We start from the raw sequence: 27,937 nt of genomic DNA on the forward strand, positions 1-27,937 counted from the left end.
GGTTTGAAGTGTACTTCTAAAATTTTTCATTCATGAAATAGCATTAAAATGTGCTTCAAAATTCTCCCATATAATAAAAGGATCTTAAAATAATTACTTCTGAATTTTAACTTCAATGACATGACTATTTGCCCATGGGAAACTGGCTTTAACGATCATTAATGTTTTGGACAATTATATGGTATTCGGTGATACACATCTTCGGTGGTTCCTGATTTCTGCTCATCAGCGCTCAAGTATGCAATCTTAAATTTCCACATTACATCACCAGTTCCTTCCAGTATACATTGAGCACTTAACATAAAATATTGCATGTTTACCCAGCCAGGAATTTTCTATACCCAGAAACATGAAGTATCCCTTTTTCTTAAATAGCATTTAGCCAGTTTGATCCCTTTAATCCTTCAACCTGCATATTTTTTAAGTCCACACAGTGCAATCACAGAAAAATGCCTTGAGAACTTGTTACAACTTTCCTTAGACTCTTAGATCTATAAATATTGAGTCAAAATATGAATAAAGTTATAAATATAATTTCTTCCAACAAAAAAAGGGTCTTTTGCAACCACAGATCCTTACAAAAATGATGCATCTTCTTTCGTAGAATCCACTTGCTGTTTCTCCTTCTGTTCTTCCTTCAGGGCCTCAAAAGTCTCTGCTGTATCGGCTTCCATAGGCTCATCAAAATCCCCATCCTCAAAATCCATCATGCCCTGATCATCTTCTGTAAGCATTGTAAAAAGAACTAAGGGGTTGAATCATTTAAACAACAGACTTTATAGCTACTAGTGTATACACACTGTATACTGTATTAATATGAAGCATCACACAAAAATAAGCTATGTTTTCACACTTAACCCAAAAGCTAACTAAAATATTTTAAAATGTGCTGCAGTTGCTATCTCCATTGCCAGAATTCTTAAAGTACCTTCAACAGCTTTCTCTGGTTTTGCCTTCACTAATTCTTCATTTTCCATAGCTTTTATTGTATACTCAGCACTGCCATTCTCTTTACGGACTGCAACAGGTTTTGCTGCATAATTGATGTGTTTTGGATCGGAGGTTGTTGGAGAAAGAACTTCCTTTTTCAAAATATTGGGCGTTTTCCTTACTACAGGGGTTATTACCTGAAAAAAAAATATTTTAGACACACATAGCTGTCTTAAGGAAAATTAAAGTTTAAAGTTAAAGGAAAACTACAGTGTTTAGTTATACATGAAGTTGGCAACAAGACCTACAGTCTGGGTTTTGCACACTCTTCAACAGGACACCCAGCTCCTCAACAACAATCCCTCATTTCCATGGCAACATTTATTCTACCATCATGCTTATTCCTAACCCTATACCCAAAAAAGACAGTTCCTATGGATCATAGTTGACACAGATGTTTGTTGATTCCTGGCGGAGGGGGAGAGAAGAGGCATAAGATTTTTGCTATTATTCCCAACCCTCGGTTTAGGAATAAAGAGGCTGACCTCAGAACCGCCTTCTCCCTATCTGTGTCTGTCAAGAAAGGAGCTGCTTGCTAGTTTCAACTCTCTCTTGCTCCCCAGGAAGCTTGGTTTGCCAGCATAGACAGGTACAGCCAAGAAGTTAAAATTCTTGCTCCCTCAACTCTCTTCTGACTTGCATTCCCTGCACTGTTCCATGGAGCAATTCCCAAAATTCCTCTGCTGTCTACCAAACAGTTATCTGAACCACAGGTAAGACACATAATACATCCCCCTCTCATACTTGATCACAAGATATCCGCCTACGACCATCAGTTGTTCCTTTAGTTCAACCAATATCATCTAGCTCAGATGGGGAAACTGGGGAACAGGAAAATGAAATGACTTCCTCAAGATCACAGCAAGACATGGCCTTAGCCATCAATAAAACCCTGGTTTCCCAAATCCCAGCGGAATGCTCTAATCACTAAGCTACATTGTCAACCAACAAACAGTACAGGTCTGTGCAGTTGATCTACAGGCAGTCCCCGAGTTACGCGGATCCGACTTATGTCGGATCCGTACTTACAAACGGGGCTTTTCTCGCCCCGGAGGACGTGGGCGGCGGGACCGCCCAGACGCGCCGCGGTCCCGCCGCCCGCGTCCTCCGGGGCGAGAAAAGCGGCTCCGCGTCTCCCTGGTCTGCTGGGGGGGGGTACCCCTCAGCAGACCAGGGAGACGCGGAGCAAAGCCGCGGAGGAGGCGGGCGGCGGGACCGCAGTGCGTCTGGGCGGTCCGGCCGCCGTCGTCTCCCTGGTCTCCTGGGGGGGCAGGGGGGCGCAGATAGTGGCCCCACCCACTCCCCCAGCAGACCAGGCTTTTCTCACGGATGCCTGTGGTAGAGCAGCTGGGGCGCTGCCGGGTTGGTCCCACAGCGCCGCTCCTCGGCGCTACTGGACCAACCCGGCAGCACCCCAGCTGCTCTGCCCTAGGCGTCCTGATTCAGCCGCTGGTCAGTTTCAGCAGCAGCTGACTTGGGGACACCTGGCGTAGAGCAGCTGGGGTGCTGCCGGGTTGGTCCCCGCAGCGCCGAGGTGCGGCACTGCAGGGACCTACCTGGCAGCGCCCCAGCTGCTCTGTTCCAGGCGTCCAGATTCAGCCGCTGTTGAAACTGATCAGCAGCTGATTCCAGGAAGCCCGGGGCAGAGCAACTCTGCCTCGGGCTTCCTGTAGTCAGCCGCTGATCAGTTTCAGCAGCAGCTGAATCTGGACGCCAGTTCCGACTTACGTACAAATTCAACTTAAGAACAAACCTACAGTCCCTATCTTGTACGTAACCCGGGGACTGCCTGTATTGTAAACCAATATAAATTAATGAAAACTAAAATAAAGTTAAAAAGATGTAAATATGTATTTTACTTTGTACAAACTCTTATCCACCCCAGCTGACCAATCATCATTCCTGTCTTAAATAAGTCTCTCTTTGTTCAATGTTGTCTATTCCCTTTCTTTCTTGCCAAAATCCTAGTCTGTTTACCTCCTCCAACTTCATCCTTTATTATTCAGTTTCTGCTCTCGGCACTCACCTAACCCTACCTTCCCTAAAGGTTCTAATGACTCCTCCTACTTTGATAAAATAGATGCTTCTCTATACTTATGCTTCCAGATCCGCCTACTAACATCGAAAATGTTTGTCACTCCCTGCTCACTTCCACTTACTTTCCAAGACTGTCTTTCTGGTTCCCACTGTATCTTATGGACAGCTCTTCAGATCAGTGGCCATCTAACCCAGCATTCTGACAGTGGCCAGTATCAGATGCTTCAAAGGAAAATAGGAGCAAGGACAATTATGGAAGAGCGTGCCTGGTGGCTAATTTTCTTCCTAACCTATGTCAGCTAGTACTTGTCATAAGCCCACCCACATCAAACGGACTCCGCCCAACCTAAGAGGACAATCCACAGAGCCCAGAACACCAAGTAATTGGGGGGACGGGGGGGCAATTAAAGAAAAAAAGGGACAGGTGTGGAGGTAAAAAATGGGGAACTGAAACAGGACACCAAGAGAGCCAGCAGATGCCATCCCATGAAACTCTGCCCGGATGTGTGAATGGATACAAGAGCGGAAATAGGCCCCACAATCACAGATCCTTCTTTCAGGCAACTTCTGCTCCCTGGTCTTTTAAATGCCCCTCTTAGCCATAGCCAAAAGGAGGTTGATGAGAAGATCCCGTGACTTTGTGGCGCCAGGAATGGGGTACCCGTGGCCCATCTGGTCAAACACCTTCTCCTGATCCAAGGACAGGAGGGTGAATGACAGACCATCTCTCCACCTGAGGTCTATGAGATCCCAGACCAAATAAGAGATTGTCAAATATGCTACAGCCGGAATTGTGTAGGTCTGGTATGGATGAACCACGTCTGCCAGCACGGACCGTAGCCACAGCAAGATGGCTCTGGCAAGGATTTTATAGTCCGTGTTGAGGAGCAAGACGGGATAATTCCCCAGATTGCAGAGGTTCCCCTTCTTATGCAGCAAGGCGAGCAGAGCTCACCTGCACGATAAAGGGAGGACCCGCTCATTAGGAAATCGGTCCAGATGCTGGCAAGGTCTGGACCGAGTACATCCCAGAACACGTGGCACAACTCCACAGTCCATGCCGGGAGATTTATTGGTGGGCATGAGAACTCATCCAGAGTGAGAAGCAGCCCCAGCCAGTCTTGGTCACCTGCGCTGCCCATCAGGAGTTCATGCTAGGAAGTCCTGCAGGTGTAGGTGTAACCACCACCAGATGGATTTGAACCTGGTACCTCTAAAGCTTAGTATAGGAGCCTCTACCCTCTCATCTAAAAGCCAGCTGGCTCCCAGACCCTGCTGTAGAGGTCTCTTGGTCTTATCTGTTGCTGTGGTCTAAGTGCCACTGCATGGGACAGTGAACCACACTAGGGCTACGTCTACATTGGCCCCTTTTCCGGAAGGGGCATGTTAATTTCAGCGATCGTAATAGGGAAATCCGCGGGGGATTTAAATATCCCCCGCGGCATTTAAATAAAAATGTCCGCCGCTTTTTTCCAGCTTTTAGAAAAGCCGGAAAAGAGCGTCTACACTGGCCCCGATCCTCCGGAAAAAGCGCCCTTTTCCGGAGGATCTTATTCCTACTTCGAAGTAGGAATAAGATCCTCCGGAAAAGGGCGCTTTTTCCGGAGGATCGGGGCCAGTGTAGACGCTCTTTTCCGGCTTTTCTAAAAGCTGGAAAAAAGCGGCGGACATTTTTATTTAAATGCCGCGGGGGATATTTAAATCCCCCGCGGATTTCCCTATTACGATCGCTGAAATTAACATGCCCCTTCCGGAAAAGGGGCCAATGTAGACGTAGCCTAGGTGTGTGGGTTACATAGGCATTAGTTGGATCTGAGGAGAAAAGGGAGGCGTAGAACGCTCAAGCCCTCTCGTGCATCTTCACCGGGTCCATGAGGAGGGTGCCATCATCTGCCAGAAGTCAGATGATGTCCTTTTTTGGCCCACCGCCCCCTTTTTCTCCAGGGCATAGAAGAAGCAGGAGCTGCAATCCACCTTCTCTGGAAGAACAAACAAAAGCGCCCCAGGCCCAAAGGTCGTTGCCAGGGAAAGAAGCAAGGGGAGACAGAAAGGTAAAGGTTCACCACTACCCCCCACTCCACAAGGCGGGAAGCAAGGTAGAAGGGCAGTAATGAAGAAAGGAGAAGGGGGGATAGAGAAACCAGGGATACAGCTCCCAACAGAGAATAGTAAGACTGGCTCCTCCGGCTGCACTGGGGAGAAGAGGGGGTAGATCATCTTAACAACATGGGATAAGTGAATTAGTGGGGGAAGATAACTAAAAAAGAAGGGGAGGCTTAGGTGCCAAAGAAAACAAGGCAGGGGGGCATGGGCACATAGAAAAGGGAAAAGGCAATGGGAAGGAAGAGCAGGCAGCAGGGTTGGGGGAGGGAGCTGCAATGGTAAATGCAGAGGGAGGAGTCAGGGAGGGGTGAACCACACCCCACAAGCACTGCACCAGCCACTACCTAGGGACCCAGATGGAGAGAGGGCCCCTTACAAATTCACCACAACCACCATACAGCAAGCGAGAAGAGGGGACCCGAGGAGCTGCCCTAAAGCATTCCCCTTACCTCATCTGCCCCAGAGGGAGCAGCAGCAAGTTCTAGAGGTTTCTTCTCCACCTAGTCTTATTGCCTGACATCTTTTGGATACCCACCTGCCATTTCAAACTCCCCTCCTCAACCATTAACTTCCCAGCTTTCCTGCTTCTGTATCTCCCCATCAACAATTCCATTATCTTCCCACTGTCCAGGTCCTCAACCTCAGTCTTTGACTCTTCTCTCCTCCTTCCAGCTCTCAAAGTCTTTTCACATAAAAATTCTGTCCTTACCTCATTGTCTCCACTGCTAAAACCACTGCCCATATGCCAAGGATATTGACATAGCAATAGCCTACCCTCCAGTCTCCCCACTTCTCAGTAGGGATGTTGAAAATTGTGTAATAGAGTAACCAAAAATCTCAGCAATTACATGCACTGCAGGCTCTGAGGTTTAAAGCTTAGTTTTATGCTGCAAAGCTCACAGTGAAGCTTCTGCGGGAGACTGGGAAGCTTCTCTGTGGCACGAAAGCCATTAGCCGGCTTCATTCCTGGGGATGTAATTTCACTGCCCTGCCACAGCAAAGCTACCTCCCCAGGTGCTGGCTGAGCTTAACCAATTCCATTAATATGGTATCAACTTATCTGCTACACAGTTAACCCCTACTTCTTAGCATTGAATCTCTCCAAAAAGCAGCTGCAGTCATCCTTCTTCTCAAATCATGTTACAGCTACCAGAAGTCTTTCATTGGCTCCCCACCTTTTACAAAACCTGAAGGGCTGTATATTCACCCATATTCCTAAATGTATCTCCCCAGTTTACATCTGCTCATTTTCCACTGCGCCACTCGTTCTGAAAGCTCTTCCTTATTCACCTCTTTTATCCACCTCACTTCATGCTTATTTCACTGAGCCCCCATCTGCCAAATGTCCCTTCTTCCCAATTCATTTAAAAATGTATCCTCAATAACCCTCTGAATACCCTTTTGTCAAACCCTGTTTAGGTAAGTTTTGTAGAGCATATGCAGTATCCATGTATAAAATGTCATGTAACTCTACAGCAATGTATGAATGGTTTAGTTATAACTGAAAGTACAATAACGGATTCACCCAATTGATGCAAAAAGTATATTTTCATCTGTATTAGCGTACCATAAAGGAAATTACAGACCTTCTGTTTTTACTAAGGAAACCAATAATAGAACAAGATCTTACTTATTCATAAGCAAAAACAAAAATTAGCTGTGCAATTTTACCGTAGGGGGTTGAGACTGTACAGAGAAAGGATTCAGAGAAGCTCCAAGAGGTCTTTTCTTTTTTAGCCTTACAACTGGAGGTGGTGTTATCTGAACAGTCTAAAAAGGAGGATGAAGAACATGAAAAGGGCCATGCATTAATAAAGTTTGCCAGAGAAAGAAAAAGCCACCCAATTTTTCTCCTCTCTCCCCACATGCATGATTCACAATAACTGTGAAAGTGTCAGAGTCCCAACAAAAGTGTGACACTATAAAGTGTCTTCACTTATTGAATTTGGGAAAACCTTCCCAAAACAAGTGAGAAATCCTGACACACCAACTAAACCACTTTGTTTTTAAATTTACTTAAAGTGACAAGGTCATAAGGATGCTAATAAACACTTTAGCTTCAAATGTTAACATTATGGAAAAAACTAAAAAAAAAAAAAAAAAAAAAAATCAGTAAAAGCAGCTACGTAGCTTGCTCCTAAACGAGGGAAGAATTAAAAACAATGCCCAAGAGGTCCAGAACAGCAAAAGCAGCAATGGGAGATTATGCCAACTCTGATAGTGTATTATACAAAATTCTGGTGTGAAGAGAAAGTCAATACAAATTTAAAAAAGAAAAAAAAATCACAGGACAGGGACCATCTTTCCTATACAAGCATGCTGTTGGCATTTAATTAAAAGAAAGAATTTTGACGACACAAATCTTTCATGAATTTGATTTGGATTAAGTTTGGAGAGCCAAAAGAGCAAGAAAAGTTCAGTTTAAAATGCATGGATCCAATGGAAGGTTTTTCAAATGCTTCCAATCCTTCACCATTGTCGTTTTTCAGACTACAGTGAATATGAAATATGACATACGAAAAAGCAAAAAAAAATGCAGATATGGCTGAGAGTCTTAAGTTTAACATTCTGACTTTACAAAATGCTTCTTAGCCAATAGTTAAGGAGAATGTGTTATTAGGGAAAATTTGTAATTTATTTTTAGGCCTTGTCATATCCGTATCCCCAAAGGAAGCTGATAAACATGTTGTAATTTTAAGGAAGTCTGATAATACAGTAATGAGTATTATCATGGTTATTTTTTCTTTGATCTGACTTTTTGCATACCTAAAACTACTCATGGGACAAATATGGTCACAATCAAGAGTTGGGAATGACTCCACAAAAATGATAAAAATCTCAGGTGGTCCATATTTTTTAAAACAAGCTTATTACAAATTTCCGAAAAATGGATGAATTGTATCATTAATAAGGATGCTAAATATATTACAGTTCTCAGAAGTCAACCACTTACCTCAGCATTCAGATCTTGCAGAATATCCCCTAGCAAGTCATCCTTGGACAAGTCTACAGTTTTCTGTAAAATAGTCGACAGCTGTGTTAACTATATACACTTTCTTATATGGACTAAACTGAACCAAAAGACTCAGTCAGTGGAACCTCCTTACTCTGCACTAACCATTGGCCAGATTTTCAAGAGGGATTGGCACCCACAAATTCCCAATGGGAGCTTTCACAATTCTAGCTTGTGTGCCAATTGACTGAAGTCAAAACAGGAGTGAACAAAATTTGTCAATTTGTTTGAATAAATAAAACAAGGTTACAAATCTAACAATGCAGGGCATTTAAACTGAAATATAAAAATAAAAACTTACATCTGTGTTTTTCTTCCCAGCACTAGCCATAAACATAGACTTGATAGTGTGTGGCTTTGACACCACAGACTTCTTCACATTCTTTTTGTCATTTGTGGATATTTTGTCACTTTTTCCTATTGGAGCAAGAGAGATTAGTGATTTCTTAAACATAAAAATTGAATAATTAAAGGACCCAGTTATCAGTGGCTGCTGGACAGTTGATGGAATTGGTAAAGGGACCATCTTTAACCGTTACACTATTCAGCCAGATTTAGCTAAAGTTGGCAGTTCGTGCAAGGCATTACAGCCTCACAGCTGTTCAGAATTACTTAACAGAAAGATCACCAAAGTTGGTAAGCGTCTAGGCAGTATACAGATACCAATGACTGAACCATCTCTCTTATATTAAAATGTGGTCATTCCAGAGCAGTAGATCTCAACCTGCAGCCCAATCAGCACAAAGCTGCAGCCCATGTGATATTTTCAGGGACATACAGGTAGCGTTGGAGGAGGCCCAGATACTGGGCTGCATATGCAGCCTGTCATGGCAAACAGATTGAGAATCAATGCTCCTGCGTATGGTACAGTAGAGGCGCTTTTCATACTAATGTTTGCATAGAGGAAAGATGTCCAGTGGTTGGTGCACAAACCTAGGATTAGAGAGACATGGTGTGATTCTTTGCTTTGCAACTGACTTCCCAAGTAACCTTAGTCAAGTTACCTATGTGTCTACTTCATTAATGTGCACCACCAAGTTCCACATGGGCAGATAGTGTGGGGTGAATTAATACCGCAGATTGCTGCAAGCTACATGTGTGTGTAGATCTGCCCTCTGAGAGCTGTGTGGAAGTTTCCCTTACCACTGTACAAATCCTGCAGATAAAACATGACTCCTGCCTTCAAGGCTATTGACTGGCAGCTTTCTTGGGAGCCAAAGAGATTCAGTCAATTTTTTAAACACAAAAGAAAAATCACTAGACAAGATTTCAATGCAAGATGTGGTTAATCTCACAAGCTTATCAAGAACACCCCAATATTAGGACAGCAAGCCTCTATGTAAATTAGTAGCTGTAAGAAACTGTGTTGACACTTCAATAAGAGGCACTCTTCCCTGGGAGCCTCACAGCTCCATGCCTATTGACTCTTAGTTAAACAAAGCATCTTACAACCTGCCAGCATCTTACCGGGCAGTCCTGCAACCCAAGTTGGAAAATCCGACAGTGTATACATTTAATAGAAATTTAGTCAACTATTAAGGATACTACTAAAAACAAAGCATTATAATGTTCTTTTACACATACAAGACTGTAGGAGCAATATTAACTAAACTGCGAATTGTGAACCAACATAGATCACAGCAAACCACTGAAATGGGCACCTTTACTGACAAAGAAAACAAATACTACTACCACTACTATCACCAGCAATACCAGCACCATTCTAGTAGTGTACTCATGCTATTAGTATCACTTTCATTAGTATGACAACTGAAAACTGTTCAAAAAGCCTGAAGTCTAGGCGTAGGACAACCAGATAAAGGCTAAAAAAATCTGAGTAAGTGTAATCTTGAGAAAAGACGACAAGGGGCCGAATAACAGACTTCATGTACACTAAAGACTATTATAAAAAGAGGGATGTGATCAATTATTCTTCATGTCCACTGGAGGCAAGACAAAAGTAACGGGCTTAAATCTACAGCAAGAGAGATTTAGATTAGAATATCAGATTTATCCAGTGCTACTCAGGTCCTTAGCTCAATTAAGCGTTTGTTGTTGTTGTTTTAATGAAAAGGAAAATGTACATGCTCTATTTAAATGTTTGCATTTTTCAAAAAAGTCTTATTTTTATGAAGTTAATTTTTTATTTCAGATTTCTTTAGAAGGGATTCTTAAAATGTTTCCATTTTTATTAAATTTTTAAAATGGGAATTCCATCTAGTATATTCATCCCTATAAACTCTTATCATTCTCAATGTTTTAACAAAAAAAGGGCTATAGTCAGTTACGTTTCCAATAACATTTTCTTCTAGTTTTCAAACATTAAGCACAGATTTAGAAGTGCCAAAACAGAGCACTATTCCAAATTTCTCCATTTTCTCTCTTTTCTGAAAGGTTCATTGAGAAACAATCCTATTCCATTTTCATCCTATTTTTCTGGCTTATCTTGGTTCAGCCTCTTTCAACATTCGCTCAGTTGAGTCAATTTTGAGAATTGTACTTGCTTCAGTGATTCTGTCTCATTTCTGTTTGGTTTTATTAGAATAATTCCCATTCTCACCTTAAGCTCTGATAATCAACCTCTGTCATCTTCATTTCAGACACATTACCAAGACTAAACACAGGCTATGCAGGCCAAACCCTGACTCCAAACAAATTATGCAACCTCTGTCGCTTCAGATATCAGTGTACAAGATGTCCTTCACAGGAAGCTATGTTTAATGTGCTAGTATTTGGGACATTTTCACTGCATGAAGTCAATTGATGTACTCAATTTTATGCACGTAAAAAAAAATGGAGAAAACTTTTTTAAAAAAAGCTAAATTCGTTTACCTTTCTTGCTGGAACCAAGGACATCATCTTCCAGATCTTCATCAAAGATCTCCCTTCCATCTTCTACATAACCGATCCCATCTGTACAAGAAGAAGTATGTACAGTATGTAAACTTTAAATGACTCTTTGAAAATTTAGCAAAATTAAATTTAAAGTTCATCTCTGTTAAGGGATCTCTTCTGCTTAACAAGCACTTGATTTTTCATTATTTTATAAATTATATATTTTGAGTATGAATGCACACTAATAAACAAACCAAGTTATAATGGGGTTCAGATCAATGTAACTACCTTAGTATATGACCAACTAAAAAAAAAAAAAAAATTGTAGTTTGCAACAGGGAACCATTTTTAAATGGAAAAAAGTCACTGTGAAATGTCAGAATTTGAATAATGTATCTTGAATGCATTGTTATAAACTCAACAATTCTTAGACAAAGGCCCAAATTTTAAAACTATTTATGTGTAGGGGCACAGTACCTGACTAATTTAAGACTCTAATTTTTTCTTTTGAAAGTGATTTAGGCATTTAGGCACTGTGATGTTGAGTGCCACAACACTTAAATAGCTATAAAAGACTCTGTATATAAGCTCTTTTTTGTTTGCATAACTGATCTACAGAGATCACTGAGGCATTTACATTTTAGGGTGCATCTACACTGCAGGGCTTAACTCGAAATAAGCTAGGCAAATCGAGCTACGGCAACTGCGTATCTTATTTTGAAATAGGGAGAATCTACGTGGCACTTATTTCAAAATCCTTCTTCTGACTTCCCTTACTCTTCATACAATGAGGGTTACAGGAGTTGGAGTAAGAAGTCCTCCAGCTTAACAGTATTTTGACACTATTTCAAAATAATTGCCTGCTGCGTAGACATGGACTAAGTTATTTCAGAATAGCACTAGGTATATCAAAATAATTTTGCTGTGTAGACGTACCCTTAGAGGCAACATGAAACAGATGGAGTTCAAATAATTTCAAGGTAATTTTTATTCTTTTTTTTAAATGCATATAAAATATATTGGAACTTGTAAGCCATTCAACTGACAGCTTACATTACACACCTATTTTATGCTTCTATTCAGCATGTAAAGGGAACCCCCTAAATGAATCTTACGCACCATCATCTACAATCCAGTCGTCATCCTGGCGTTCCCTGACCATCTTGGAGTACTGTTCTTCATCAACTTCATCATAAACACTTGTGAACTCCTCAACCTGCAAGAAAGGCATATTGAGGATTAGCATTTCTCATGCATTTTTTTTAAATAAAGCACCTTTATCAAGGACTCATTAGATTGGCTTGATCGTCTCTAATCACAGCAGGGCAAATTGTTCACAAACAGCAAGTGCAACTCTTCCTTGAGTTTGAGTTGTTTTCTTCTTGCTTTTTAGTCCTGGGGAATTCTGAACCTTAAAAAAGCACCCATATTCATCCCATCACAGAATTATATATTTAATACAAAGCATGATATGCAAAATATCACATTAAAGGGCATGATCTGCTGAAATCAACAGTTCTGTCAATATATATATTGTTAGTATGTAGTGTTATAAGATTGTGCCTTATTGAAATATATTGCAAGTTTGAAGGCCAGCCAATGCCAATTCTCTGAGAACAACAGGGGTGATTTACCCCAGAAGTGCTATTAATCAGCAGCAGAGTCGTAAACAAGGGGACTGACAATGCTGTAAGCATCACACAAGGAGATACTGCTCATCTCTTGTGACTCAGCAAAGGCCACAAGGATGTGTCTGGGCTAATGTTTTCCAGACACGTGGATCAAGGATATGAGACAGGTAAAAGCATGATGCCACTGTCTCTTTTCTCTTCCCCCCATCTGTGTTGAAAGTAACATGAACAGTGGGAAGACCAACTATAACCTACTCGCAACATCCAGCAGTGTGAGAAAAACTGCATGGTCTAAATACTGCCCAGTGTAATCAGATTTAAGCTCCCTGTGCATTAAGCACTTTTGCCAGCAAAATTTTTGTCAATTGAGATGTGAAAAAAAAAATACTTACATACACTCACAACCGACATTCGTTTCACCAACAAAAGCATTGGTGTAGACAATCTGACCTCTTGTATCTACCACTCTTGTATCTACCCTCTGACCTCTTGTATCTACCACTTATAATCACTTAAGAGCTATTTTATGTTTTTCATGAAACAGTGTGTTTTGGTTAAACATTTGGGTAATTTCACCTCATTTTACAAAGACTGGTGTGTGTCCTCTCCACATAGAGGGAGGGACAAACTGGATAATAAACTGACACTGGTCAGGTATATAACCAGGGCAAAATGGTACAGTTCTAGGTGCAAGGCTGGGGGCTTGAGAGCTTTGCTCAGATGGTAAGTGAAGCAAGTGAGGTATCTACTTTTCTTCAAGAATGGATTCATGGTAAAGAAGACCTGTGATGCTCGGATTTCTTTTCTCATATACAAAGATGAGGTATGTCAACCTGGGACCAACTAGTGCCAGCTAGCAGAGAGCACAAATGTGCATAAGGTTTCCTGATCCTGAATCTGGTCTCTTAACAATTGTTTACCAAAGAATGTCACAAGTTTTCTACTGACAACTTGTGTCACAATGATCATCATAATCAACGCAAAAGATTTATTTGGATAATATGCAAGGAGCTAGGTGAGTGCATTGTGAAAATTATGCTCCTGAAGTCTGGAAGTTCAGGCTGGGTCACCAGAAAATGATAAACAATTTTTTTAAAGATATATATATATACACACACACACACACACACACACACACACACACACACACACGCGCGCGCGCCTCGACAAATAATACAATCTACTCACCCATGGTGAGTAGATTGTAACCTGGAAGAGCTGGGTTTGGGCAATTTGCGCATGCGCAGATCGCCGGACAGCGGCTGGAGAGCGGGGCGAGCCATGGTTCGGCGAGCCGTGTGTGTGTGTGTGTGTGTGTGTGTGTGTGTGTGTGTGTGTGTGTAAAAAATATCTGTTTGTAACACGACTATTGTATACTTCACAATGAATGCCTATTTATAGCATGAGCAAAATGCTAATCAAGCAAGCCACTGCTAGTCAAAAGATTGCGAGATCTCCAGCAGAGACTTTCTATAAGAAAAGCAAGCAGTATGAGGTACCCTATTGAAAAGTAAAAAGGATGGATCTTTGGAACTACATGTGGGGGTACAGAAATAGACCCAGGTATCCTACAACGAGGAGACCAGCTGCTTTGTCTTAAGAACAGAGGATCACAGCTATCCGGCTGTTTAACACTGGGAGAGAGATTTTGGATGAGTTAACCTTAATGAGACAGGAGAATGTCTTGTTAAGTTTAGGCTATAGGGGAAAAGTATTATGATTTTACTTTACATGCAATTCTTTGTTTCCATTAATGCTTCTTAATCTCTAGCCTTTGTTAAATAAAAATAGATATGTTTATTGTAAAAACAAGTGTTGTAAATTGACTGGAGAGATGATTCTGAGATTAATTTAGGTGTTCTGTTCCTTTGAGAATAGCAGGTCTGTGAATTCTGTTAGTATGCAGACAAACAGAGAAGGATACTCCAAGGGGGAGCTCAGGGGCTGGAATGCACCTACAGCTTATCCTCAAAGGGACCTGAGACCCTGCACAGGGTAAAAGGAGAGGCATGTGTTGCCTGAGGCTGGCAGAATCTGGGACCTGACCAGACAAAGCAATCACAGATGAAGCTTCCTCATGTTAAGGGAAGCTGGTAGTAAAGTGCCTCACAATCTTGGGTACTGCAGGGAGGCATCACAATACCTTATCCAGGGATTCTTGGTGCCAACTGGCAGAGAGCACAGGAACACCTAATCTCCAGAGTCTGGTATCTTCATACTGGTTTGTCAAAGGATATTATGTAAGATCTCTACTGAAACCCTGTGTCATGCTAGTCATCACTGTGAACTATATGAACAGAAAATATGCAGTGAGGTTGGATTTATTTTTAAGGGCTATGAATTGCGCATGATCACCAGCAGAGAATGAAAAATTTTCTTTCAGGCAAGAGATGTTTATCTGCCTGTCTATATGTAAATTGAATGCTGTATGGTTCACAATGGATGCCCATTCAGTCTTAACCAAATGCTGATGAAGAGATTTGAAGATTTTACATAGAGGATATTTACATGAAAAAATAAATTGTCAGCAGAAGTCCTGTTTACATGGGAAGAGAACAGATTTCTGGACTATAAGGCTACGTCTACACTGGCACAATCTTGCGCAAGAACTCTTTTGCAGAAGAGTTCTTGTGCAAAAATTCTTCCAGAAGAGAGCATCTACACTGGCATGTGTGTTTGCACAAGAGATGTGTGTTTGCGCAAGAGCATCCATGCCAGTGCAGATGCTCTTTTGCGCAAGAAAGCTCTGATGGCCATTGTAACCATAGGGCTTTCTTGCGCAAGAAATTCATGTTGTCTGTCTACACTGGCCTCTTGCACAAGAACGGTTGCGCAAGAGGGCTTATTCATAAGCGGGAGCATCATAGTTCTTGCACAAGAAGCACTGATTTCATACATTAGAACGTCAGTTTACTTGCGCAATAACTCACGCCCAGTGTAGACAGGCAGCAAGGTTTTGTGCAAAAGCAGTTGCTTTTGCACAAGATCGCACCAATGTAGACACAGCCTGTCTGTTGAGACTTGGACTCACTCTGCATTCTTCACCTAGGAAGCAAACACATCATCAGTTTACTGCATGGGGAAAAAAAACCCATCAGATCACAGCCAGAATTGGCTGAGAAACACTGGAAAGCTGTGCAAACTAAGCTTAGTCAGTCAAGGGGGTGTCCAGTGAAGTCAGTCAGGATTCTGGAATGCACTTCTGATTACTTTATATGTAAACCTACAAAAGCGCATGACATGCATCTGACAAAGTGGGTGGGTCTTTGCCCATGAAAGCTTATGCTCCAATGAATCTGTTAGTCTATAAGGTGCCACAAGACTCCTCATCACTTTTGTAGAATCAGACTAACACGGCTATCCCTCTGATATGTAAGCCTATCTTTCCAATATTTCTGCTTGCTAACACTTGATTCTCTGTTCATTGTTAAATGAACTTATTCCTGTTTTTACTATATGCATATCTAAGTGCTATGTATTAAGCAAAATTGTGATCTAAGGTGTGACTGGTAAGCTGGGATGTACTGTTCCTCTGGTAGTATGAGATCTGGGAATTATAAGTATCTAGTGGCTCAGGAACTAAGTGCCACAGGAGAAGAATGAGGGGGTGGAGTGTGCCTATCCTTAACCTGTTAAGACTATGTGACTGGCCAAGTCCCAGAAGGCAATGCTCATTTTGCCAGAGGCTGATGGAGTTGGGGAACTGGCCAACAGCAGGAACATACAAGGCTTTCAACTAATTGGCAGTCAGGTGCCTCACATCCATGGCTAACACTTGGAAATTTCACTAGGTAGATCAACTGCAATGTAATCTTTGCATAACATTTTAACAATTATAACTGAGAGCAGTTCTACATTACCAACTTCCATCAGCACAACTGCACTGCTGTAGCACTTCTGCTCTCCTATTGGCTTAATTCCATTTCTACAAGAGGCAGTAGCTATATCAATGGGAGAAGCTTTCCAGACGACAAAGCACTTTCTACATGGGGGTTTGGGATGTTAAGGTCTATATAACTATGCCACTCAAAGGTGTAGATTTTTCTCACACCTGATCAACATAGTTATACTGAAATGAATGTGTAATGTAGACCTGGCCCGAGGAACACAAAGCATTGGTAGGCTGAATATGCATCTTGAGTGGTCTGATTATTCCAGACTTCATTCCACTTGCAGGTGGGAGAAAAAAAGATGTTTTGATGTTGCATATTTGGTTACTATATCATCTTGATGCACTCTGTAGTAGTTAATACTGAAATATAAATTTACTTTTGCCTTTTTTGCAAGGATGCAGTGCCTTAAAATTAGCATACTTGGATTGCATAATACTTTGAAAAAGTTGTAAGTTAAGTTTCCTAGTTCACTGTTTAACTGATACATGCTGAAGTGCTAAAGAATTATTGTCAAGGCAGATCAAACTTTGTGTTTAAACAATAAGTCTGAATGTTCTAAATCTTGCTCACCAATTTTTTGAAAGTCCAATGTTAAGGGACAAAGAAGTTGCAAATACCATAAACATTTTCATGGAACAGTTTTCTAATGAGATACTGTTCAGGACAGTTTTCCTTGACTGTTATCTGAATGTTCCCCATAATTTCCAAAAGCAATTGATGAACTTTATAGAAGTTAAGACAAAGATCAATACTATCAAAAATTCAACTTAGTTTTTTATATAGAAAGTCTAAGCAAGAGGAAAAAATTGAACTATTTACCTCATATTTTACTTTTTTACCCGCCTTGGCCTTTTTTAAGAGTTCTAGAGCTTCTTGGTGCCCTTTTTTAGATTTTTTCTCACGTCGAGAACGTGACACTGCGAAACTTCCAGAGTCGTCTGTAGCTGAAATCAATATTAAAAACTATCAGAAGAAGTTAACTACACATTGTTCTTGACTTTTTAATCCACAATAATGCTTCAGTATTAGTTTAATAGAACTATGATTGCACTGTTGACTGTTCTTTAAAAAGAAACTGAAGTGTAAACAAAACAATTTTGTCAACCTGCATAATGGCAACATGGTATCAGTATTAAAAGCATAATTTCAGAATTTTTTTCCCCATTATAATTGCTGAAACAGCTTATCGAAAACTTGAACCCAGAAAAAATCACAAAGCAAAAGAGAACAGAAAAATTCTTGCCAGTTTATTATTTTCTGCTAGCAGCTACTTCCACCATTCTTGACATCTGTGCTGCTCTCCCCCTTCAACTTCAGAGGTAGAGCAGCATTTTGATGCTACTGGCCTGAACATGCCCCGTCTGCTCCCACTCTTAGCCAAACAAATTATTCCAAAGCTGTAAACATTTATATTAATATCAAAACAAGTTTCAGAAGGCAAGTGATCAACTATGTTCAGTGGACCAAAAAAAAAAAAAAAGAGAAGAAAAACATTCACATGATGTAAGATCCCATGCAGCATTTGATATTTTAGCTCATAACCATTCCAGTTGGATAGAACTGAGGGAGATGCTGCTAGCAGAAAGGAAATCAATAACAAATGTTTTCCTTGTGTAGACCATTGTTTGCCACAATTCCTGACATCTAGGGAGCAATGCACAGATTGAGCTAATCAGCTAACCTTCATGGTTACATATAGGCTCCTCGATGCCACCCCACACCCATACCAGCTCTTGGGGAGCTGTCTGCTGCCCCTAATTCAGTGGTTACACATTTACTTCATTTAATGCAATTTAAATCCCTACTAGCCAAACAAAAGGTGCAGAGGAGCCAGGAGGAAAGTCCCAGGTGGGTTCAGTCATCTGACTGAAATCTAACCCAGAGAAGAGGAAAGAGCTAAAGTGGGAGACTACTGCTTCCCCTCCCAAAAAACCCCACTGAAGACAGAAATAGGCGGATTCAGATTTGCTGTGGAGGCAGCAAATCTGGCTACAAGTAGGCACAGAAGAGACAAGAACAGAGGTGATAAAATGCTGATGCAGCTCCATAAAGCTACTGAGTGAGGAGAGTAGCCAAAACATCAAATACAGGCAGTCCCCGGGTTACGTACAAGATAGGGACTGTAGGTTTGTTCTTAAGTTGAATCTGTATGTAAGTCGGAACTGGCGTCCAGATTCAGCCGCTGCTGAAACTGATCAGTTTCAACAGCGGCTGAATCTGGACACCAGTTCTGACTTACATACAGATTCAACTTAAGAACCCCAGGCATCCCCAAGTCAGCTGCTGCTGAAACTGATCAGCGGCTGATTCCAGGAAGCCCGGGGCAGGGGCTTCCTGTAGTCAGCCACTGGTCAGTTTCAGCAGCGGCTGACTTGGGGACGCCTGGAGCAGAGCAGCTGGGGTGCTGCTGGGTTGGTCCAGTAGCGCCGCCGCTCCTCGGCGCTACTGGACCAACCCAGCAGCACCCAAGCTGCTCTGCCCCAGGCGTCCTGATTCAGCCGCTGCTGAATCTGACCAGCAGTGGCTGAATCAGGACGCCTGGGGCAGAACAGCTAGGTTGCTGCCCGGTTGGTCCAGTAGTGCCCAGAGCGGCGCTACGGGACCAACTGGAAGCGCCCCAGCTGCTGTACCACAGGTGTCCGGAGCAAAGCCACGGAGCACGGGGGCAGCAGGACAGCCCAGACGCGCTGTGGCTGTCCTGCTGCCCTCGGGCTCCGTGGCTTTGCTCTGCTTTGCTCCCCGTCCCCCTGGTCTGCAGACCAGGAGGACGGGGAGCAAAGCGGCGGAACACGCGGGCAGCGGACAGCCCAGGGGGACGGAGGGACGGGGGCAAAGCAGAGCCAAGCCGCGGAGGACGCGGCCAGCTGCAGACCAGAGGGACGGGGGGGGCAAAGCAGAGCAAAGCAGAGCCAAGCCACGGAGCACGTGGGCAGCGGACAGGGAGACCAGGGAGAGGAACGGCCCCATTCGTAACTGCGGATCCGACGTAAGTCGGATCCGTGTAACTCGGGGACTGCCTGTACTGTGGGACCTGATGAGCTGCAGAATAGGTAGATTGTGATAATAATGCACTGTGGCAGACCACAGCCTGTGAACTGCAACTTTTTTTTTTTGGCCTAGTCCTATTTGGTGTCCGGGAGGTGGGCGGGCACTAGCCTGCCCACATCTAAAGGACCTCCCTCCCAGCCTACAGGGAAGGTCCATTTAGCCCAGAAAAACCAACAAATTACTTGGGACAAATAAAGAGAAAACAGGGACTGGTGTGAGCGTCAAAGGGCTAAAACAAGATAGGGACACCGAGCGAAGAACTCTGGACAGCATCCACTGCCGCCCAAAGGTCTCAAGAGAGAGTCAGCGGCTGCCACCCAGTGGAACTCTGCCCGGATGCAGGAACGGAAATAGGCCCCACAGTCGCAGGCCCCTCCCTCGGCCAACCTCTTCTCCCTGGTTTTGTAAGTTGCCAGTTTGGCCATAGCCAGAAGGAGGTTGACCGGGGGGGGGGGGGGGGGGGGGGGGGGGGAGGTAATTAAGCACCTGCTGCTAGTTAAGGCGGTTAACTCCCAGTCCCTATAAAAGGTTTCCTCCCAGACAGCGGAGGGGTGTGTTTTGAGAGGCACAAAGCATGGAAGGGCTGAACCTCAAGGTAAAAGGCAGACAATAACAGAAGGAAGCAGTGGGTGCAGTGGCCCAAGGGAGAGGTAGCTGTATTAGGGTGGGGTAAGAAGCCCTGCCAGCTGCCCCTTCTGTCCAGTGGAGAGGGTGGGTCTGGACTCCCACCCCCCTTCTCTTGGAGGATTACCTTGCTGGGGAGATGGGAACAGACCAAAGGCCAGAAAAAGGGGATTTGTCTTCCCTCCCCCCTCCTTTACTCAGGTCTTGCCTGTAATGAGAATGACTCGGTAAGCAGGGACCCTTCCTTGCCTCTGGAGAAGTCCCATTTGCTGCCTTGAGACAAGGTGAGTCTCCAAGGCACACAAGAAACTGTCAAGAAGCACAAAACCCCTGGGGAGCTAACAAGGGACTTTGTCACAGCACTTACAAGAGATTCAGGAAGGGAAGGGTAACAGTTGTTAAGCTTCCACCCAACCTCCTGTAGGCACGTGCCTAAACAGTCACTATCCATGATTTAAATGAATGGAGATGTCTACCTCCTAGAACTGGAAGGGACCTTGAAAGGTCATCAAGTCCAGTTCCCCTGCCTTCACAGCAGGACCAAGTACCATCCCTGACAGATTTTGCCCCAAATCCCTTAATGGCCTCCTCAAGAATTGAACTCACAACCCTGGGTTTAACAGGCCAATGCTCAAACCACTGAGCTATCCCTCTCCCCCAAATGGAAGGGAAGGTCATTTTAGATCACCAACTTCCTTCTTTATACTTTTATTTAAGTCTCTAACCAACAAACAGTCCTAGGATGCACTAGGCAGGTATTTTTCATCAGAGACAGGGACGTTTTAGTACCACTAAACAAAGCACTAGTGAAACCTCATCTGGAATAATGTGGAGAAGTCTAGTCACTCATGTTTAAAAAAAAACAGGTTCAAACTGGAACAGGTGCGGAGAAGGGCTACTAGATCAGAAGAATCAAATACCCCTGAGAGGAGGCACCAAGAGCTTTGTTTGTTTAGCCTAAGATAAAGACAACTGATGGGAGATTGCTTGCTATAAAAATCAATCAGTCGTAGAATCACAGAATACTGGGACTGGAAGGGACTTTGAGAGGTCATCGAATCCAGTCCCCTGCCCTCATGGCAGGACCCAGTACTGTCTATACCTGTGGTTCCCAACCTTTTGGGGCTGCCGCGTGCCTGCGCAGCACGCCCAGGGCCCCCTGTATGCCCGGGGCTGGTGCCCCCACGCACCACAGGCCTGGGGCTGGGCTGGCCCCGATCACTCGGCACAGCACCCACGGGCACCACGTTGGGAATCACTGGTCTATACCATCCCTGATAGACATTTATCTAACCTACTCTTAAATATCTCCAGAGATGGAGATTCCACAAGCTCCCTAGGCAATTTAAGCCCATTGCTTCTTGTTCTATCCCCAGAGGCCAAGAACAACTATTTTTCTCCCTCCTCCTTGTGACACCCTTTTAGATACCTGAAAGCCACTATCATGTCCCCTCTCAATCTTCTCTTTTCCAAACTAAACAAGACCAATCCTTTCAGTCTTCCGTCATAGGTCATGTTCTCTAGACCTTTAATCATTCTTGTTGCTCTTCTCTGGACCTTTTCCAATTTTTCCTCATCTTTCTTGAAATGCGGTGCCCAGAACTGGACACAATACTCCAACTGAAGCCTAATCAGTGCAGAGTAGAGCAGAAGAATGACTTCTTTTGTCTTGCTCACAATACACCTGTTAATGCATCCCAGAATCATGTCTGCTTCTTTTGCAACAGCATCACACTGTTGACTCGTATTTAGCTTGTGATCCACTATAACCCCTAGATCCCTTTCTGCCATACTCCTTCCTAGACAGTCGCTTCCCATTCTGTATGTGTGAAACTTATTGTTCCTTCCTAAGTGGAGAACTTTGCATTTGTCCTTATTAAACTTCATCCTGTTTACCTCAGATCATTTCTCCAATTTGTCCAGATCATTTTGAATTATGACCATATCCTCCAAAGCAGTTGCAACCCCTCCCAACTTGGTATCATCTGCAAACTTAATAAGCATGCTTTCTAAGCCGATATCTAAATCGTTGATGAAGAAATTTAACAGAACTGGTCCCAAAACAGACCCCTGCGGAACCCTACTTGTTACACCTTTCCAGCAGGATTGTGAACCGTTAATAATTACTCTCTGAGAATGGTTATCTAGTCAGTTATGCACCCACCTTATAGTAGCCCCATCTCAGTTTTATTTGCCTAGTTTATTAATATGCAGATCACGTGAGACCATATCAAATGCCTTACTAAAGTCTAGGTATACCACGTCCACCGCTTCTCCCTTATCCCCAAGACTCGTTATCCTATCAAAGAAAGCTATCAGATTGGTTGGACATGATCTGTTCTTTACAAATCCATGTTGGCTGTTCCCTATCACCTTATTATCTTCCAAGTGTTTGCAGATGATTTCCTTAATTACTTGCTCCATTGTGTTTCCTGGCACAGAAGTTAAACTGACTGGCCTGTAGTTTCCTGGGTTGTGCTTATTTCCCTTTTTATAGATGGGCACTATATTTGCCCTTTTCAAGTCTTCTGGAATCTCTCCTGTCTTCCATGATTTTCCAGAGATGATAGCTAAAGGCTCAGCTACCTCCTCTATCAGCTCCTTGAGTATTCTAGGATGCATTTCATCAGGCCCTGGTGACTTGCAGACATCTAACTTTTCTAAGTGATTTTTAACTTGTTCTTCTAAACTACCCCCTTCCCACTAGCATCCACTATGTTAGGCATTCCTTCATCAGACTTCTTGGTGAAGACCAAAACGAAGAAGTCATTAAGCACCTCTGATATTTCCAAGTTTCCTCTTAGTGCTCAGTGAGGAGGAAGAAACAGTGGGCCTACCCTGTTCTGGGTCTTCCTTTGCTTCTAATATATTTATAGAATGTCGTCTTGTTTCCCTTCATGAGGGCTAAGTACCAGGGAAGGAGTTATTTAAGTTAAGCACCAAAATGGACATAAGAACAAATGGATATGAACTGAACATCAACAAATTTACAATTGAAATTAGGTGAAGATTTCTAACCATCAGACAAGTGAAATTCTGGAACATCCTTCCAAGGGAGGCAGTGGGTGGCAAAAAAAACCTAAGCAGCTTCATGAATGAGGTTGGTAGGTTTATGGAAGTGAGGCAGGCAAAGACTTTCCTACAGTGGCATGTAGCCCATCTATTACTGCTAAAAGCAAATATCTACTAGATTGGTATCCCACCAACATAGCTTATTCCTCTTACAGAGGGGGAGCAATTATGCTAGTGTTTCTTAAAGTGGTCCATGGACCCACTCAGAGAGCTGCTCTGGGGCAGCCATTCTGGTTTGTTTAATTACCAGCTCCACAGCCATGGAGCCTCATAGCTCCCATTTGCTGCTGTTCGCTGTTTGCAACCAAGGGAAGCTTTGGGAAGCAGCAGGACCCGGGCTGCTGCTTCCCATAACTCCCCTTGGCTGTGGTTTGCCGTTTGCAGCCGATGGGCTTCATGGTCGTTGAGCCAGTAAGTAAACAAACTGGAACGGCCAGTAGCAGTTTTCTCAGAGTGGGTCCATGGACCAATCTGAGAAACACTCAATTTTGACAACCGGAGAATGCTCTCCTGTCAGCCCAAAGCATTTTCACCAGACATGCGACAGTGCTTCTAATGTAAACCTGTCCCCATACTGATGTCAGACTAACAGATTTATTCCTTTAGGTAACATGACTGATTAAAATGTCCTGTACTTGAATTGTTAGGTAATAAAGTAGCAATTTATCTATTTCCATTTGCAAAACAGTATTATTGAGGTCTAGATCCCACAAATGGATCAGCAGAGGTCAACCACCGCTAACTTTATTGGGGGTCAGGCAGAGCAGTGGTACATCTTCACCAGTGTCTTTGCAAGATCTTGCCCTGCTTATAACATGGGCCCTACCAAATTTACAGCATCTACCACAGTTCTACTCAACCTGAATGGCTATGAACCAAAACATCAGCTGTTGAGTAGGGTCTTTACCATGGGAACATTAGTGGGGGGGGGGGTTCTCCTTTTTTGGTCCACTGAACATAGTTGGTCAGTTGCCTCTGAAGTATGTTACAATATTGATCCAAGTTTGTACAGCTTTGGAATAATTTGTCAGGTCATGAGTGGGAGCAAAGGACATGGCTATGCTGCCTTGCCTCTGTGAAAGTGTAGAATGAGAAGAGCAATACTGACTTCAGGAATTGTGTGGGGACAGGGTTTGTATGGAGTGTTATGTTTGCGCTCCTCTTGAGCATGTCTTGGATTTCTTCGGTGGGGCAACATGGCTCGATCTAGATTGGGCAAAATGCGTCCCCATGGCTGGTGCCTAGCAGCATAGTTCTGAAGGCAGTGCAGAAGTGAAAGTGGCTGTCAGCCCCCCAACCAGGGATAGGAGGCTGCTGAGAAAAAAAGAAAATATGATGACCCACCCACCAATACTGTGCAACACTTACTTCTGTGCTGATGTTGGTAGTGATGCTGGCTTTAGAGCTTGAAATCTGGCCAGCAGCCATTGCTCTCCAGCAGTGCTCTCCAGCGTATTGCAAAGAGGCAAGGGTGGCAAACCCTCCTTCAATAGCCTTGCAACCTCCCATTCCAAAATTATTTTAGATTGGGACCCCCATGGTCACAGTCCCCTAATAATTCAGACCAGCATCTGAGACCATGAAAATGATTATTTTTAAAATCCTCTGACTGTGAAATTGACCAAAACAATGAATTGGTACAGCCTTACTTATAACCATTCAGAAGGTTGCTACAAAGATTATGTTCTCAGCCTGCTTTGCCCATGTCATCACTCTTGTTGCACTCTTCCACTGGCTCCTCTTTCTCTATTGCATCAAACATAGATAGGGTGGCGACAAATAATTTATCATCTCTCCTTCATTATCAAGACATTGACTCCCACCTCCAATCCATCTAGGTGCCAGCCTCCATTGCACACTTGTTAAGTTTTAAATCAAGAATCATCATGTTTCCTTCTCTGATGCTCCTTATTCTCAGAAGCTACCCACAAACATTTGCAAAACTAACATAGTAATCTTCTTAAGACTCTCCTTTGCTGAGATACCTCCCAAAATAAAATAAAATAAAAAACCCCTCACAATGGTTAGGTTGCTATCGTGCTGAGGCCATTGCCTATCATAAGCATAGAAAACTGACCTAAGCAACAATGACAGCTTATGAGGACTTTGGAGCGTGGGAGAACACACTCCTGAGAGGCAGGATTCCCCTCTGCATTATGCTAGCATGAAGCAGGTTTCTTTCAAATTAAAACGGGTGACAGTTCTCTTCCCCCTGTATTTACTCCATGCACTTGACAGCATGTTGCATACAGACAGGGGTGACTTTGAAGCCCATCCGGAGAAGAAGAAAGCCCATTTTCAAGAACAAAACAGCGTGAGGCAAAACCATACATGCAGCGGGACGGCACCGGGGCCGGTGTCAGCGCAACGAGCTTGGTTCAGCACGCCGGGGTACACGTTTTGAAACAGGTAAGATCGCAACGCATCCTCCCTGCCACCTTGCAAGGAGAATCTCAGGGGCATCAATGAAGTCCCCGCGCTCCCCCCTCCCCCCAAAAAAAGCAGCCACTCGCCGCGGCCGCGCCCAGGTCACCGGAGACATGCTCCAGCAGAGCCCTAATGCAGCACCCCCACCACACAGACCCCGCCCCTGCGCGAGCCCCGCCCGCCTCTCACCGCCGCGCCGGGTCTCGCTCTCCGCCATGGTGGCCCCGAGCCCGCTCGCTGCCAGCCCGCTCGCGCCAACGCGCCCGAAAGTGGCGCGAGAGAGGCGGCCGGGGCGCTGCGGCCGCGCGGCCAGCCAATCAGGAGCCGTGGCGCGCCCAGTCTCTCGCCAGCCCGCCCCTTCACCCCGTTCCAGCCCTCCTGCGCGGGTCGAGGGGGAGGAGCCGGAGCTGCGCGCGGGCGCCCTGCGGGTTGTCTCTGTGTTTACGGCTCCCGCTCTGGACGGGAGAGAGACGCGGGCGGGTGCCTGAAGGCTACAGCTGCACCCTGACTGCAAGTTAGGACCAGGCGTACTTGCTATTTGCTTGCTCCTGCGGGGGTGGGGGCGGGCGCTCGCCACGGAGTTCCAGGGGCGCAGGTGACTCCTTCTGGGTCCAGGGGAGGCTCTGCGGCTTGTTCATCGTTCTGGCTCTGGAGGAATCATTTGTAAACTCATGCGGGATGCTAAGGAAAAGAGCCATTTCTGCCCACGCTTGGGCTATGTCTAGACTGCAAGCCTCTTTCGAAAGAGAGCGTCTAGACTGCACGTTGAACTTTCGAAAAAGCGGCTTGCTTTTTCGAAAGAAAGCACCCAGTGAGTCTGGATGCTCTCTTTCGAAGAAGCCCTATTTACATTGAAGAACGCCTTCTTTCGAAAGAGGAACTTTCGAAAGAAGGCGTTCTTCCTCGTGAAATGAGGTTTACCGCCATCGAAAGAAAAGCCGCGTTCTTTCGATTTAATTTTGAAAGAACGCGGCTTGAGTCTGGACGCAGGGGAAGTTTTTTCAGAAAAAGGCTACTTTTCCCGAAAAAACCCCTGAGTCTGGACACAGCCTTGGGGTGGCTGGGCAGCCTGGCTGTCCTGACAGCCTGCACCTAGCTCAGTCGGGTGTGCACCTGTATTACTACTGGCCTATAGTCAGGGGTCGTAGGTGCTATTACAGAGAACAATAAATGCGTGTACATAGCAAAATACTTCACAGCTTGCTTGCTGCCGATGTAGATAGAAAATAAAGGCTTTATCCACCCCATTTGCACAAGAGATTGGGCCATTTGAACATGGCTCCTGATATAAGCCAATTAACATCAGTGGGATTATAGGAAGAATGAATTTGACCCATTCCAGTAATTTCCCCTCCTAGGTGTCTGAGAGCAGAGTGGTCAGGAAATATTGGTAAACAGATGCAGGAGTTTTTTCCACTAGCACTTCTGCTGCTATGTGGAATTGCATGGTGCTACATCAACAGTCAGGGTAGAAGACCTCTTCTACCCTGACTTTATTCTACCCAATAAAGTCAGGGTAGAGGAGGTCCCCCCAGCTTCTGGGATCCCCACAGTGCAGAGGTCTTGTGTCCTTAATGGCCAGTAGCCTTGAGATCAAAAGAAGCTGCAGGATTCCCAATCAGCCGAAACTGTGGGTTCTGCAACTTCATCACTTCAGCATGGGTTCCAGGTTTGCATTATTTTTGGTGGTGCCCGAAGTGGGTCCTAGTAAGTGATGTTATATATCGAGTAATTGACTAATTGAATAGTCGATGCATTTTGCATCAACTATTCGATTAGTCGATAGGGCATCTCCACCTTTGAAGTGTAGCAACAGCCCTAGGAGACTCCCTCGCTGACCCCAGGCTCCGTGCAGTGCTGCCGCCTTCAAACACCATAGGGAGCCCAGCCTCAGGCTCCTCGTGCATTGCTGGGTGGAGCCTGGGATCAACTGGGGACTCCCCCGCTGATGCCTGGCTCCATGTGGTGCTGCCACTTGGAAACGCTGTGGGGAGCCCAGCATCAGGCTCCACATGGCATTTCAAAGCGGCAGCACCACACGGAGCCTGGGTCAGTGGGGGAGTCCCCAGCTGATCCTGGGCTCCACACAGCACTGCCACTTTGAAACGCCACATGCATTCTGGGGACACTCCAGCTGGCCCGGGCTGCATGTGGCGTTTCAAAGCGGCTGCATCATGTGGAGCCCACGGTCTGGCCTCAGGCTTCATGTGGCACTGTCACTTTGAAGTATCCCCTGCTCTTTCTGATAGAGGCAGCAAGGGGGG

At 44.3% G+C, this 27,937-nt stretch overlaps 1 protein-coding gene across 3 annotated transcripts in view; it reads right to left on the reverse strand.

Moving 5' to 3' along the window:
• Positions 1-26,022, reverse strand: part of POLA1 (DNA polymerase alpha 1, catalytic subunit) — a 317,285-nt gene extending 291,263 nt beyond the window's left edge. For all 3 annotated transcript variants that reach the window (XM_075913285.1, XM_075913286.1, XM_075913287.1), the window contains exons 1-9: positions 25,863-26,022; positions 17,322-17,446; positions 12,098-12,194; positions 10,976-11,056; positions 8,445-8,560; positions 8,084-8,146; positions 6,802-6,900; positions 929-1,127; positions 580-724 (exon numbers count right to left, since the gene is read on the reverse strand). In XM_075913285.1, coding sequence (XP_075769400.1) covers positions 580-724; positions 929-1,127; positions 6,802-6,900; positions 8,084-8,146; positions 8,445-8,560; positions 10,976-11,056; positions 12,098-12,194; positions 17,322-17,446; positions 25,863-25,890 — 953 coding nt within the window. In that variant the 5' untranslated portion in view covers positions 25,891-26,022. The remainder of the gene's footprint in view (positions 1-579; positions 725-928; positions 1,128-6,801; positions 6,901-8,083; positions 8,147-8,444; positions 8,561-10,975; positions 11,057-12,097; positions 12,195-17,321; positions 17,447-25,862) is intronic.
• Positions 26,023-27,937: the final 1,915 nt, after the last annotated feature.

Source organism: Pelodiscus sinensis, chromosome 1, assembly GCF_049634645.1.
Source record: "Pelodiscus sinensis isolate JC-2024 chromosome 1, ASM4963464v1, whole genome shotgun sequence".
Taxonomy (NCBI): domain Eukaryota; kingdom Metazoa; phylum Chordata; order Testudines; family Trionychidae; genus Pelodiscus; species Pelodiscus sinensis.